General features: G+C 35.7%; 1 protein-coding gene across 2 annotated transcripts in view; it reads right to left on the bottom strand.

Annotated features, from left to right (window-relative positions):
* The window catches only part of LOC149789097 (uncharacterized), a 65,426-nt gene that overhangs the window by 31,507 nt on the left and 16,798 nt on the right, over positions 1–17,121 (bottom strand). The window contains exons 4-8 of one of the 2 annotated variants that reach the window (XM_089975297.1): positions 16,143–16,223; positions 9,280–9,348; positions 8,353–8,478; positions 4,539–4,598; positions 3,090–3,156 (exon numbers count right to left, since the gene is read on the bottom strand). In XM_089975297.1, the coding sequence (XP_089831423.1) occupies positions 3,090–3,156; positions 4,539–4,598; positions 8,353–8,478; positions 9,280–9,348; positions 16,143–16,223 (403 nt within the window). Of the gene's footprint in view, positions 1–3,083; positions 3,157–4,538; positions 4,599–8,352; positions 8,479–9,279; positions 9,349–16,142; positions 16,224–17,121 lie in introns of both variants that reach the window. The other variant, XM_089975296.1, reaches the window with a different exon arrangement.

Here is a 17,121-nt window from a genome sequence, read left to right as displayed (position 1 = left end):
GCTACTGCTGAACAGACTCACAGAACACCTTGATCATGGCCTACTGCCAGAAAATCATTGTGGCTTCAGAAAGGAGAGAGGTACCATTGACTTGCTGCCAGGCAGATGCAAGAAAAGTGTCTTGAACAAAATATCCAGCTATACACCACCTTTGTGGACCTGACAAAGGCATTCAACACTGTCAGCCAGAAAGGCTTTTGGAAGATGGTGGCCATATTTAGATGTCCAGAAGTCTTCATTGAAATAGTGAGGCATTTTCATGATGGCATGCTTGCCAGAGTCCAGGACCAGGGTAACTATTCTGAACCGATAAGTTACGAATGGTGTGAAACAAGGATGCATCTTAGCCCCCATTCTCTTCAGCCTCATATTCTCCGCAATGTTGATGCATGCTTTCAAGAACAGTGATGTGGGAGTAGGTCTCTGAAACCATCTGGATGGGAAGTTGTTCAACCTGAGGAGGTTTCAAACCAAAACCAAAGTCCAAGTTGAGATCATTCGCAACCTCCTGTTTGCAGATGAATGTGCCCTCAACTCCAGCACAGAGGCAGGCATGCAACAGAGCATGGACTTTTATTCCACAGTGTGCACCAACTTCGGTTTCACCATCTCCACCAGCAAGACCGAGGTTCTGCATCAGCCAGCTGATGAAGAAGATTACCTGGAACCATCCATCACTGTCAATGGCCAAAAGCTAAAAAATGTAGACAGGTTCACATACCTTGGCAGCACCTTCTCACAAGCAGTCCACATAGACGATGAGGTCAATACCAGGATTGTCAAAGCCAGTGTAGCATTTGGCAGACTCCACTCAAATGTCTGGGATAGGAGAGGCATCAAGCTTGCCACCAAACTCAATGTCTACGCAGCGGTTGTTCTCTCCACCCTCCTCTATGCTTGCGAGACCTGGACTGTGTATAGCTGACATGTTAAAAAACTGAACCACTTCCATATGAGCCCCCTAAGAAAACTACTGAAAATCAGATGGAAAAACAAGGTACCGAACACAGTGGTGCTCAACCAGGCTGGCATGACAAGAATCCACACTATGCTGTGCAAGGCACAACTCCAGTGGGCTGGCCATGTTGTTCGCATTCTGGTGGAACACCTACCTAAGAAGATCTTCTATAGAGAGCTACAACAAGACAAGAAATCTCACGGACGTCAAAAAGAGAGGTGCAAGGAAACCCTCAAAGCGTCGCTTAAGAACTTAGGCTTTGACCCTGACAGCTGGGAGAGTATTGCAGCCGATCAATCAGCCTGGCACTGTCAAGTCAATGCCAGTGCAGCAGCCTTTAAGCAGAAAAGACTGGCGGATGCAGCTGAGAAACATGATCTGTGCAAATCCAGGAACAGCATTTCTGCAACTCCCAGTCAGCAGCCTCTACATCCAGGTCCCCACTGCAACAGACTCTTCCGGGCCCGGATCAGACTGATCAACCATCTCCGGATCCACCCCTAGTGAATCGAAGACATTGAATGGTCCTCACTGACACTGATGGATGAACATCATCATCTTTATTGCTATATAATTTTGTTTTCAGATGAATGCATACAATATTTTAGGAAGAACTATTAATGCAGAATAGAATATATGTACAGTGATTGTGGTTATTTTTCTTTAAATTGTTCTGAAACTGGACCTTGGAAACTCGTCTTTTTGTGCAAACCTGTTATGAGAGACCACCTGTCCTTGGAGACCGATTTTCATTGGCAGAAGGGGCGGTCTCTCATAACAGGTTTTAACACACAAGCAATCAAGGGGGCATAACTCTTCTAAATGAGACTTAACCTATAAAAGGTACATGTAAGTCTATTAGACAATATTCATGCTTAAGTACATAAATATATGTTTAATGGTTCCTGAGCTATGCTGGTTACAAAAAACATTTCATATGAAGATATAATATTGTCAAAGGCAAAAACTCTATCCAAAATGAAGTTGACAAAATAAAACCAATCAAGGGCACAGCCATGAGATAACATATATGCCAAATTTCATCAGCATATCTTAGATTCCCAAATTATGCTGGATATGTGGCTCTGCTGTTGTGGTGATTTGAAATTGATTTAAAAAGAGCAATATTTTGAAAAAAACTTTTGAAGGCACATCTACATCTATATGTAAGAGGCAATTCACCAACCAAATGGCATCTAGCATGGGTTTAAGAACTATGGTGGTTACAAGGACAGTGAACAGACAGATGAATGGGCAGAAAAGATGATTACTATATGGTTGCTACATCTAATTATTCTATATTTAACATTCTATCTCACTGCATTTAATGATGTGTTGAGTTATTATTGTATACTCTCCAAATTTTTATAGTATGCTGATAAATGCTAATTCAAGATTTTATTACAACGGTTGTAAAAAAAAAAATTTAAATTTGAGAATAGAAGCAAATCTTGAACTACAAGCAAAAAGTTCAGTTAAACAAGAACTAAAACTCAAATATTTTGTCATGATTTGAAACTTAAATTTGATTCAAGAACCACTGTTATCAATCTGCATACCAAATTTAATCTTTACATGTGAAAACAGACACTAAGAGTAAAACTTCATATGTCTCATAGAAATAAGGGCAATAGCTGCAAGAAATATTAATGGAAAGAGTTGAAATTAAACCTGAAACCAAATAACATTAATAACATTCAGTGTACTAAATTTTATTGCTGTCAAATAATTTTTTCAAAGGTGTCTTTACCAGACCAAATTTACAGACAGGCAGCTGGAAGAAAAAACAGGTTTCACATACAATCTGACTTGGAACATGTATTTAGGGTAAAATTTCATAACTTCCAAAATTCCAATAAAAATCTTGCAATTTAAACTCTGATACAGAAAAGACAATAATAATAAACCATTACAATAACAAACTATCTGTAAATTTTAAATTACAGCAATATCATGGAAGGATACTATTTTAAATTGAGTCTGTAATCCAATTAAAAAATTTTAAAACAAAAGCCAGGTTACTATATTTAAGTGTCCTATCCTAAAAATGTGGCTTCACACTGGTAAAAAAAGAAAAGAATGTAACTACTTTGTCATCAATATTTCATTGCAAACATGCATTTACCTCTACCTGGAACTTCAATTCCAACTTCTGATGGTTGATGAAAAAACATCAGTATTAAGAATCCCATTCCACCCTGAAAATAAAATATTTACTATACAAGGAGAAAAAATGTATATCTTATATGCTCACTTATAAGTTCAGTCCAACAAAAAACAGCAGTAGTAAATCAGGGTCTATGTTGTTTCTACTTCTGATTACTCCTAACAAATTGCACTGACCTAGAATGTAGGCATATTATGCAATGGCAGAACTGGGTCTGTGCAGTTTGCAGCTGGACTCAATTTATACATGAGTATATATGGTATCTTTCTTACTTACATTAACATGTCATAGAGTACATATGGTATCTTTCTTACTTACATTAACATGTCATAGAGTACATATGGTATCTTTCTTACTTACATTAACATGTCATAGAGTACATATGGTATCTTTCTTACTTACATTAACATGTCATAGCAAATGAAGCCATCTAATGACACATAAATCAAATGCATACAAATTTTAAAAACCAGATAGATTCTAATTACAGACAAGCACCTGCAAAAATGGAGATAATTTTTTGTGTGACAGCAGGTACATCCCATCTGAATGTCAAAATAAACACCTCAGCCTTCAACAGACTATTAAATATTAGATCACAGTAGCCTAGATGTAATATAATGATCCAGCATTTTATATCTAATTCAGAAGTTGACCTGGATTTTGATTATTCTTGGATGGAGCAGCAAACTCAATGCACTTCTCCGACTCTCTGACTCTGCTTCATGTGTGAAACTTCAGACCGTAACAACGTAAAAAAGCTTTACAGTTACATCAGACCTACTCTGGTGGCCTAGCGGTTAGAGTGTCCTACTCGGATGCAGAAGGGCGAGGGTTTGAACCCCAGCCGAGTCAAAGACTTATAAGAATGGTACTAACAGCTGCCTCGCTTGGCACTCAGCATTAAGAGGTTAGTGTTAGGACTGGTCAGCCTGGTGTCAGGATAATGTGACTGGGTGGGACATCATGCTATATGTATGTGGCATGATGCCCCAGTGCTAGACATCACTATAAACTGCCACACTACAGACATCATAACGATATTACTGAAAAATTGTTAAAGCTACATTAAAAATCAAAATCACATATACACACACACAAATCAGGCCTACTGAATAATTCCATTCAGATTTACATGGGAAGGGAAATACTTCTGCATTAGTTTCAGCCTAGGGGTGAATGAATCTAAGACAGCCAGAAAAATAAATACACTTGCCGCATTTTGCTTTTGATGAATATTTAAAATGTGTCTCTGTAATATTCTACTATGCATAAAGATCAATGACTGCTCCTTATCACCATTTCCATTGAGACAGTGGTGTAGTACGTAAAGGGCCATCTTTCAATAGTTACCAATTACCTTTTTGGCCTGTGTAATGTTAAAGCATCATATATAATGAGTACAGTTCTTACCACAAATATAGATGGAGTAAGAAATGCACTTCTCCAGCCATGGGTTGTTTGTAGGTAAACCTGAAAGAAGAAAGAATTTCATCAATAAATTACACACTGAGACAAATGTTCTTTACATCTATAACTTAAGCAAAATCCATGCCCAGACTAAAAATTATCAACATAAGATCAGTTGTTTTTTTTGTTATTGTTGACCACTACTACCAGGACTAGCCCACACATTTTTGGCACCCTAGGCAAACTATGAATTTGGTGGTCATCCAAAGAGAAAAAAGCTTGCTTCTGTATAATTTGGCACCTACTTCATATATATGGTCGGGCTTGCCCTGACTAGAAATAACAACAGTAATTTGCCTGCTTAAAGAATGTGAAAAACAATTTTTCCATAGAAATCTTTATTGCATATATCAGGTTATTTTGCAGTGGATATATTTTAGTGATTATGCAGTCTCAGAGTGAGACCATGAATATAAAACTTGTCAAAAGTTATAATCTGCTAAAACAAATGTTGCCATAATTTGTATCATTCCATAAACTTTTGTGAAAAATATGACAAAGCAGTTACCATTCAGTTCATTGGAATTGCCTTGATGACTCCATTCACAGCATGCATGGTAAAAGTGACTAGACAATACCCATTAATAGCATGAAATGTAAATGCTTCACTCAGTCTTCAGCAATAAAACTAACAGGTCTTATTTACAATATCAGTGAATGCAGGAAACCTGAAACAGGTCTTATTTACAATATCAATGAATGCAGGAAACCTGTAAGAGGTAAAATGCAGAGCAAGAGGAGAAGGACAGAACTCTGATAGCAGAATTTTCAGAAGAACTCTTCAATTGATGCAAAGAAGTCTTTCTGTGCATGTCAGATCAAGTAACAAAGATGGTGCTTGTGAGTGTGTCTTCAACCGAGGAAGAATGGGGTAACAGAGAATAATTCTGCAAAATTTGTGTTTGACCTGGAAAAGCAGGCCACTGTGGACAGGGAACAAGGCATGGAGTCTTTCCAGTTGTCAACAACATGGCTATCAAGTTATTGACACCATGATCTCCAAGCATTTGCCACTATATATGTCATCAAAGGACTGATGAGAACTGAGCATTAGAGAAAAGGAAGTCACCATAGCCAGTAATGATTTATGATGGAAGCTGAACTGATGACAGACCTGCCTGGAATTGGTCCATTAAACTATCCCATGGGTCTGCTACTGGACAATGTGGGAGAGTGTTTCAGTGCCAATTTATGCTGGGAGTCCGTGACAGAACAGGTGCTAGCAATGGCACAACTAGGTGCCAGTTCCTGTGTCTTGGGTTGGAGCATGAGTATACTGGGAAGAATGAACCCAGTCCTGGTAGTAAAGAGCACAGGCTGAAATAGTGCTAGAGCTGGAGTGAATGTTGTCTTGGAATTACTCATATCTAGTGCAGAAGTCCATTACAGCTACTGATGCAATAATTAAAATAGCCAGTAGCAGTGTCTGCATATGGTGACGATATGTTCAAAACTGGTCCAGGTGGACATGTTTGTACTTAACTGGTACTCTGGTATGCTCTGACTATGTCACTCTGGTGATGGCAGTTCTATAACAGTAAGGGAAGCACATGATGGCGAAGACGCAGGATCTTTATCTTAATGGGCTAATTTCCAGCTTTCTCTGTTCATTTGAAAGTAGGCCATGAAAGAGGTAAAACTGACAGTGTCCACATACTTCTAAGTGCATTTCTCATTAACCCAAGTTTACTACATGGCTGCCCATATCTCTTCAGATCAATGACAGCAAATGTCACAAGCATGATTCAAACTGCATCACAAAAAAATACAGGTATGGTGATTATCCCTTGCCAGTCTGAAACATATGCACACTCCACATTTAACTGTATCTATTGCTGTAGATACCTATAATTAGAGAGTGCAAAACAACTGCATAAACAGATGAGATCAGTGAAGCATTGTGCTAAGGTTACTGTGAAATGGATACTATAAATAAAGATAACTGGCTAAGAAAATTACATAAATAATCAGGTACAATAGATAATTGGGTAAGCAATTAAGATTAGCTTATTGTACAATAAAGTTAGACAACTGAAGTACAAAATATTTGTCTACATTAAATAATGAAATTTAGACACAAAACAAATGGAGTATACTTCCCCGAGGTGAGAAAACGTCAAGGAATTTTTCAAATTAATGAAAAGACAAAATTAATAGTATTTGCTAGGCCTCTGGTAAGATCATACTGACCTTGCACAAGCAAAAGTAGCAAATGAAGACTAACTGGATTTAGTGCCATCCAGCTATCCAAGGGGGAGGCCACTCTCATCTGACATCTGTCTAGGCTCTGACTACTTTTTAGCAGTTCTGATGCTAAAATGAGTCAAATGATGTGGTAAATTTCTCGTTTTAACATGGAAGGGCTGGATTTGTGAGTTAGTGGAGGTACTCCTAATGGAGGGCTGGATTTGTGAGTTAGTAGTTAATGGAGGTACTCTTAACATACTAGGTAATATATCTGAAGAAGAAACTGGTAAATTGATTGAATATTAAGTAAATTAAATGGTTTCATAACGATTAATGTCAATGTAAACTTCAATAAAGAGTTCACTGGCTGGCAATGTAACCAATTCTACTGACATCAGGGAGGACTGTTGGTATGGGTTTTTTGACCTGCAACCTACACGCAATCAGTATTACAATGTGCATGACATGAAAGAACTTTTTGATACTATAAACATCACTCGTATTATAGAGTTCCTGAAAGCAGTGAATATTTATTCTAAACTTCAATTATTATGCTATCACCTTGTGCAGTTTTATGCAGTATATATACCGTCCCTTTTTTAATACCATTTCATCATTCTTCATTAACATACACCATTTACATCCCCCCCGATCGGGAAGCTTTATTTTTCACCGTTACCATCTTATCGTTTTAATTTCAACTACTTTGGTTTTAATATCACTGGTTGATATGAGACTCTTTTATAATTTTTAAAAGATTATACATATAACTTTTGTTTGGCGCAAAATAGCCTAACAGTGCTGATGTGCTAAAATACAATCAATCAATCAATCAATCAATCAATCTGTTGGTATGCTCCTTGGAGAGAAATGGTGAACATGTAGTAGATAATCAAGCTTACAAAAGATTAGTTATTCTTATTTTCATCCCATCCAAAAGCCGTTTATTTAAAACCTAAGAGTATTACTTTTACTAATGGGGGCCCCGAGTGGCCGAGTGATCTAAAGCACTCTCCATTACGGATCACTGCCATCTCACCTCTGTCTGCATGGGTTCGAGTCTCGGATTCAGCCAATGTGGATATGTGAGAAAGCTTGCAAGTAGCTTCTCGAGGGTCGGTGGTTCTTTCTGGGGATTTCCCGGGTTCTTCCTCCACCATTAATACTGGCCGCCATGTATAGCCTATCGTGTGCTGAAAAATGGTGTTAAACCCTACAACAACAACAACAACTTTTACTAATGAAACAGATTGGTGTCAATTAAATAACATAATCTGATCACCTTTTTGTTCTTTACGCTATTTTGCTGCTGCTGAATGAGAAGTCATTTTGAGCTGTTTTCCTTAAAATGTTTAATAAGATGTAATTTAGGCATGCTAAAAATACTATGGTTTCCCATGCTAAACTTAAAATGTCCATGTACCAACAATTGCTCAAATAAAACAACTGAACTTCAGGCTTCTTAGATTCATGTTTTTCATTCTTGGATATCAAAATTACCCACACAGTATAGACATAATCATTGAAGAAAACTGTCACGCCAGGAAGAAAAAAATTAAGAACTACTTACTGCAAATGCAGTCCCAAGAACACCACCAGCAAAGGCACAAGTCCCAAAGGTTCCAAATATAGTGTTCCTGATTTTGTCTGGATACCATTCTCCAATAATCTTCATACAGTTGGGCCAGCATAGAGCCTGTTAAATAACATAAGAAATATATATTCTAATTTTTGTATTATTGTTGTTGTTGTTATTATTATTATTATTACTATTATTATTATTATTATTATTATTATTATTATCATATACTGGCTTCAGCAACCAATTTAATGAAAAGTTTTAAGATTATTCATATTTTACAAAATCATTGACTAAAATATTCATCTGTATTTATTTTTTATCTTAGAAAAATTACAGACTTTTACATGACAATTTTTATGTCATGGTTTTGAAAAGTGCTTTTTGGTAACTGTATTCTTCCTCATAGACAAAAATGTACAACTCAGAAAGAAAATTTAATAAAATTTGTCAGTAAATTTTGCAATTACTTTATTCCCTAAATGTAGAACCATTATAAAATAACAGCATCATAACTTTTCACAACAGATTGTTCTTGGAATAATATTATAACAATTTTTACTGAGAAAAAAACATTAACTACATGGTTAATGATAATGGATAATAAATACACCAATTTCCTATACAAACATCGTTATAAAAATGTAATAAACAAGCTTAAATGTAAAATATTATAATGTTTTTTAAAGATCCCAATAATTACATCCTCTTTAGACTGCATAAGAATCTTACTTTAATAAAACTAATGGAAAAGCATGTTTCATCATGACATAGTGATATTTTTAATGATGCCTCTAAGAATACAGTCTATATATCAGGAAATTATAAGAGGTGCATATCAAAGCTTGATGATTCAATTCAAATACTGAACCTTTACAGTTTCAAATAACATAATAAAAACATTTTGATATACACTACCTGAGCAGTGCCGTTTAAGAAGAGAAGGAAGAAAAAGACATACAAATTACTCCAGTGGCCAAAGCTTGCCTGCAATAAATAAAATGATAGGAACAATTAACCAGATTCTGTTATTATTTACATGTTCTACTTCCATGGCTCACCAAGGCAAATCCCCATGCTTATTACATATCCCCACAGGGACCCAGGATCCACCTGACCTTGACTCAGAGGTCATATATATATCCTAGTGCTATGTCACTGCAATTAGTATATATTTGACTTCTGACCCTCTCCAGAACATCAGGTGAGAGGCCTAAGAACTATACCACTCTTACTGATGACTATAACATGGGCATTCTATGTACAAAGCTTGGGGAATTTCCTCAGAGCAGTTTAAAAGATAGAGTTATGGATAAACAGACAGCAGTTTGGGAGATAGGGTTGTGGATGGACAGACAGCAGTTTGGGAGACAGGGATGTGGATGGATAGACAGCAGTTTAGGAGATACAGTTGTGGATGGACATACAGCTGTTTAGGAGATAGGGTTGTCAATATACAGACAGCATTTTGGGATATAGAATTAAGATGAACAGACAAGAGTTTGGGAGATAGAGTTATGGATGGATGGACAGACAGCAGTTTGGGAGACAGAGTTATATATGGACAAAGAAGTTTGGGATAAAGAGTTATCAACTGACAGACATACTGAAAGTGGATATCATAATATCACTCCCAAAGCATGGAGATAAAATTAATATTAATAAATAATTACTGTAGTCCCCCTCATACGAGTCCACCAATTTTGAGTGAAATGAAGGTAGTCTGAAATGGGAGGCCTCTCATAAAGGGGACAAATGGTTAAAATCCACTATTTTGGGTAAAGAGACTTAATAAAGTCATTGTCTCTCAAGTAAGATTTCATTGTATTTCATAACAACCTTCAAAATGCACCATGTATACTTGCTTACAAGTTTGGTTCAGCTGCACACTGCATAGATCCAGATCTGCCATTACATATTGCACTGGTAGATCTGGTTCTATACAGTTTGTTAGGAGTAACCAGTAAAACAACACAGACCCTCATCAACCAGTGCATTATGAAATGACATATCAGGGTCTATGTTGTTTGAACTGAACATGACTTGCATGCATGTATAAATGGTAGTACATTTCTTGAACTCTAAATCTTAATAAAACTGGTTCTAATTAATGATATTAGCATATATCTATACAATTCTACAAAATCCAGGCAATGTTTACACTTAAAGGAGACTAGAAATCAAAATTTTCCTTTTACGTATGTAATTCTCTACAGATTGTAATTTGACTGCAATGTTTATAAATTAAATATCGTAAGCGGGCAGTGATTATATTGCGTGGAAGATACCACGATTCCGTAAATTGCCGAGTTTTTCCGAGTTTTAATGAGACGACAGATCACGTGGTACCGTGACGCAATACTAGCCAGTCCTCGAATATAAACATTGGCGAGCGAGGCAGACAGGAGACCACAGTTTGGTAATATCTCTCAATTTGGCACAGCGAAGTCCCGATTATTACATTATGTCTGTCAATTTTCATTTGTCAGAAGAAAAAAAACCAACCCCAAACCATTTTTAAATATAACGTATGCAATCCACAGTCTAAACTGCCATACTACTAACATCGTAGCGATAAGACTGAAAAATTGTTAAAGCTACGTTAAAAATTCAAATCACACACTTCTAAACCCGGCACTGGACGAAATAATTAATATCATACAACAGTTTTTTTCTTCTTTTTTTCTTCTTCAGTAAATAGAACGTGAAGATTAAACATTATTCAAGTAAATTTCAGATTTTTTAAACAACTACAACAGTACTATAGTAAAAAAAAAAAATAATTAAAAGAATAAAATTGTCACCAATTAGCTTAAATGAATGATCACGTTGAAATTTTCTCTGCAAACAAAATCGCATCTCCATTTCCGCCAAAGAAATTCGGCCAGTTAACACCTGACATTCCTCTACCGTATATGAAAAGTTTAATTACCATGATTAAATTACAAGGAATAAAACAAAATATACCATGCAATATATGTGGCCCTAAAGAACTAATTCTGAATAAATATTTTAATCAGCAAACAGTGTTACATGCATTAAGACTTTAACCTAAGGAAATAAGGTGGGGCATAAAACTTGAGAAAACCGGTTGCCACATGTACGGTAACTTGTGACTGCAGATTTGAACTGTTAAAATGAAGTCCATGGCATCGTAAGTAACAACAAAATAGGCATCGTTTATTTGGTAATCAATTGCTGGTGCTTACACATACACACACTGTCGAACATGGTTTCTTTGAAGTATGTCCGAAGGGCAGTCCTTTTCACAAGATCAATGCAAGGATAAGGATTCTGTTCATCAGTCACACCGGCTTTATTGTTTGCGTACTTAAATCAAAACTTTAGCTATTTTGCAGTTTAGCCAGAACTGACCAGAATATGCAAAAGGGACTTGTCATGGGGGAATAATAAGGCGTATCACAGCGAGAAAAGGCACGTCAAATGGGTGGTCGCACATTGGGGCAAGGGGGGGGGGGGGGTCAATAGCCGCCCCCCCGTTCTATTGTCAGACAGTTAATGTGAAACTTTGACTTTTTTTTTCAATAGCTGCTTTTTAAACTGCCCAAGGAATAGTTTTATATCAGTTCCAATTAATACAGATTACCGTTTATGCATAATACATGTATACAATGCATTTTTTTTTTAAAAAAAATTAATTTTTATAAGATTACTGAAAATTGTGTTTTCTCGAAACACGACAGGTTTAGAATCTTATTTTTAGCAAAGCTTCCATTTGATTAAAATCAAATCTAAATTTCACCTAGGACAGTGGTGATTTGATTTAGATTGTGCCGTGTTAAGGCATGTATGTCAACATCTTGAAAATACATTTACTCATTTCACCAGCGCGATCAAAGTTTCCTCAGGCAAACAACTTTTGTTTCGACAAGCCTGACGGGCACCTCACTTTGAATACAGGATGGGCCGGAACTAAAACCAGAAGGGGCCCAGGGTGTCGGGCTATCAGATTTGTTTTTAGCACTGCTGTTTTAGATAAAAGATATGTGGATTGATTGTTGCATTTTGTGGTCACTTACTTGTCCTTCTGCCTATTTTCGTAACTCACACGTTTAACTCTTTTCCCAGGATTTAAAATGTCCAAAGGTATGTCTGGAACAGCGCCAACTTTCAGTTTAGGCCTAGCATTTGCGTATCTTTGAGCTGCTATTTTTTCATGATCCCTCTCGTAACATTCCTTTGAGAAATGTAACGAGCACATAGTGCTGTATGGTGTTGCTTTGAAATCAACTCGTTTGTAATAATGTACCCATTCTTTCATGATGCCTTTATCTTTCGGAAAAGAAAAAAATATTATGTCCACAGGATTTTCTTAATGTTCTATTACACCCTTAAGCAACGCAAAACGGTATTGTCTTTTACTCTGGCAACTCCCACTTGGGCTGCTGGAGTCGCTACTATGACGTCAGATCCCGAAAGTAACCGAATAGGCGCGGAAATTTTGCATACGAGGTCACGGAAATTCAGCTCCTAGAAGATGGGCCAATATTTAAATATTGGCATTACGGTCGCAGATGATACTTCAGAATAAGGTTTTCTGCTATAGTACTTTTATTATTATTCTATATTTCCATTGGTTTCTGGTCTCCTTTAAGAATGGAGGGTAGAGTTGACTGCACATACTTCTTCACAGTCATCTCCTTTACACTGTTGAAAGATGATTTTGTTGAAAAATTTGGTTACATCACAAAATTTAAACAGAAACCAATTTTTGGAGTAAAACATTTTACTTCAATAATATTTAACTGATCATAATCTATGTATCTTGAGAGTGCAACCACTACGCCACAAATCCAACACTCCTAAGCTTGATTTCAGTACCAAAATGTACCAATGATTAGCTTATCGAGAGGGACATCAGACAAGAGTGATCCCTCGTGGGTAGAGGATTTCTCTCAAATCCTGCCCATAATTTGGTTACTACTTTTGCTTGTGTGAATACCTGCCCAATGGTCAACAGTGCTTCAATTTAACTTGGTACTTGATTTGTTTTGTGAGTTTTGTCAAATATCTGTTACTATATGCCATAGGACATTTTTTCACGTAATCATCAAAAACAATTTAATCATCAACATCCTTTTCACAGTGTAAACTCAATGACACACTTGACTGATTTTCATTTTTCTAATTATGACTCAAATTTTCTATTTTTAACAATTATTCAATCAATCCAGTGCACTGTCAGATTAGCTATCTCAATGATTAAGATGAGGAGTCTATGCTAACACCGAAACCATGGAGATTTACTCAACATATAAGTATAATAAGTGAAAGTTAATTCTGCAACACGACATGTAACTTTATCATGGCTCTGAATTATATTTTCAACAATTATATATATCACTAAGACATCATCTCTTTTATGAGCTTGCCTTCAAAATTTTGAACCAGTAATATTATTGATTATTCCACTATGCAAAACCTAGAAAAATTTGCAAACAAATCTCTTTTGTAGAACAGCTTTATCCTCCATCCTAATCCTTAAATTAATGCTATAACTTATTCGAATGTTACTCATTCTAGTATAAACTATCTTTTAACATAAGATGATAACGTTATTGTTTGGGTTTAATGCCATTTTTCATCACATGATAGACATGGTGGCCAGTAAATTTGGTGGAGGAAGAACCCAGGAAAAGCCCAGTAAGAACCACTGACCCATGGGAAGCTGCTGATAATCCTTCTAATATACCAAGCTGAGACTCAAATTGAAAAGAATGAAAAAAACATCCATAATTTGAATTAGTTATGATTAAAGCAAGAATAAAGTGCAGACAAACCTGCTGTAGTAGATACCTCCACAAAGGACAACATATCTAATATCATTTTCATAAATTTACATATATAATAACCTCTATATAAAGGACACTTATCTATAGAGGACAAAATATATCTCCTGAATGAACACGACCTAGGGCTTTTTAATGCAAAACCTCCTAAATTTTATTTGAATCCACAAAGTCCTTCAAAAGTCACTGAGTGGAAACAAAATTATTAAGCAATTGAAGGGCAAAGTTCTATGTCAAACAGGAGAGACTACTCCATTAAACTTGACATTGATCTTTTTAATCTAAGTCCCATAGTACATAAAGAAACTACATACTGTTATATATATATATATATATATATATATATATATATATATATATATATATATATATATACACACACACACACATACACACCCACACAGATGATTAACGACTGTAGATTGTAATGGGTCATTTCTGTAAACACATTACTTAGCTAGAGGATAGTGGGTTGTATTTTTAATGTGAGTAAACATGTTTCTGTGGCCTTTTGACCTAGGAAGGTTAGAAGCATTTTTATTGAGGAATTTTATGGGATTTGAGTCCAGGTCATTGGTTTCCCCCTCGGAAATTCTGGCCCACATGATTTCTTAATGATTGTCTCTAAAAGGATCTGGTCTTGTTGACATGGTGTAATGTTCTGCAAATGCACATTTGACCCTCATCCTGGTTCTGATATTGTGTCTTAATTTTGTAAAAAGGTAATTAGTAACAATTAATTATACTGTCTTAAACATCTGTAGTAGAGACAGTCAGTTAGTTGCATTCAATTAATATTTGAGAGAATTTAATTTTGGAATTAATGTGAATTCATTTAAAGATATTTTGGATTATACCACTTTCATACTTTGTGACTTAGCACATTAACACTATTCAAGGCAATTGGCACATCAGCAAAATAGACTGAACACCACTGGAACTCATTTAGAATACACTATACTTTTGGACTTGTGATAGATCTTTTAGGACTATTTGGGATTTCATTCGCAATACTGCTCATTTATTTTTAATTTTTCACTTTGTATTCTAGGGGAAAAGAATTTTGTCTTTGATTTTACATAATTTGTTGGTTTTTGCTTTCTGTTACTTAGCTTAGGACCACAGAGTCATAACAATATAAACGAACAAAAACAAACATTATTAAGTAGTAAATGATCATCCAATAGTAACGAACCTCATGCTTGTCTACACACTGGGGAAGTTGGACTGTGGAATTGTTAGCCAATTAAAAATGCTGATCTTTCTGATTTCTGCCAATCAAGTGTACACTTTCATCTCGTAAGGAAGTCAAAGATGGTTTCCAGTTAATCAGAATACTGCAAACACAACTCCTTACATGAGCAAACTCTAACCACAAATCTTAATGCTAGTTTTTCGTTGCATATTCAATCCCCCTTCCTGCACATCCAGACAGTGAACCAGAAGTCACAATGTGAAATCCATTATAACTATGATGTGAATTCATTCTATAACTGCATGTATAAAGCTCAGTCAGAAAATATTTTAAAATGTCACAGTAGTCACAATATTTTGTATATCTAACCTTCTCCTCAAGACGAAAGATAAAAGGCTGAAAGACTATACCCCTCTCACAGATGGTCACATAAAGGGCAATCTATGTGACAAGTTTAGTGAATTTCCTGACAGTGGTTTAGGAAATAGAGTTATAGAAAGAAGGGCAACATCCCTACAAGAGATAACTATTTAAATCACACCACTCTCATGCCTATTTTGACACATAATGGAAAAATTACTGACTTCTGATATTAATTTAAATGTTACATTAAGAACCTGACCAAAATAATTCATATTGGCCAATGGTCTTGATGAATATTACTTTGTTCAGGTCCATATTGTCATGTGTAAACTTCATTAAAATAAAAACAAAGAAAGAAATAGTTGTATTGTACATGTAAACAAATATGCAGTTTTCTCCATGTGTAAATTTACCATTGAAACAGCTGAAAAAAGGAGACATATTCCAAATGTTTTTCTGGGCCCAAACTTGTCACCAACTGGACCTAATAGTATCTGAAAAAATACAAATACACATTAGTAACTCACATTAATACAATGGTCAGTAGCTGACTGTCAAGGACTTGTTATTTGGCAATTCTGTCAATTTACTAAGAGCACTTAATGTCATACCATTAACTTGACCTGTACCTAATGTAATACCATTAACTTGACCTGTACCTAATGTAATACCATTAACTTGACCTGTACTTAATGTCATACCATTAACTTGACTTGCACCTAATGTCATACCATTAACCTGATCTGCACCTAATGTCATATCATTAACCTGATCTGCACCTAATGTCATACCATTAACTTGACCTGTACCTAATGTAATAACATTAACTTGACCTGCACTTAATGTCATACCATTAACTTGACTTGCACCTAATGTCATACCATTAACCTGATCTGCACTAATGTCATACCATTAACCTGATCTGTCAAAAATGTATGTGCCCATTAAATATTTTTTGTATCACAGGTAGTCATTAGCTCAACAAAGCACCAAATTAACAAGCTCTTTGGAATGGATACAACAGGAGTTACTATTTCAGTTTTCATTCCTGCATTCTATTTACTTTCTTAATATCTAGAAATCCTTTTCATTGACACAGTACAAAACAAAAAGTAAAACACAATAGTGAAAATTATCATTGTCATTACTATAATAATCTGCATGGAATACAAAAAAAGACAAAATTATCATTGTCATCATCATTTCAATATGCAATTAAAATGATAAACCTCAAAGAAATGTTAGATCTGATGACTCAATGGATCACTTGATAAGTTTGCTTTTCACATGATATTCATTTGTATTCAACTGTTTTTCTCTTTTTTAACCCTTTACCTCATACAAGCGTCTTTGGGCGCCTTTACTCCATTCGCATGGAAGCGCCTTTTGACA

The sequence above is a fragment of the Sinohyriopsis cumingii genome, chromosome 11 (assembly GCF_028554795.1).
Source record: "Sinohyriopsis cumingii isolate HCF-2022 chromosome 11, ASM2855479v2, whole genome shotgun sequence".
Taxonomy (NCBI): Eukaryota; Metazoa; Mollusca; class Bivalvia; order Unionida; family Unionidae; genus Sinohyriopsis; species Sinohyriopsis cumingii.
Note: the sequence above shows the minus strand (reverse complement) of the source record. Positions and strands in the feature narration are given on the sequence as shown.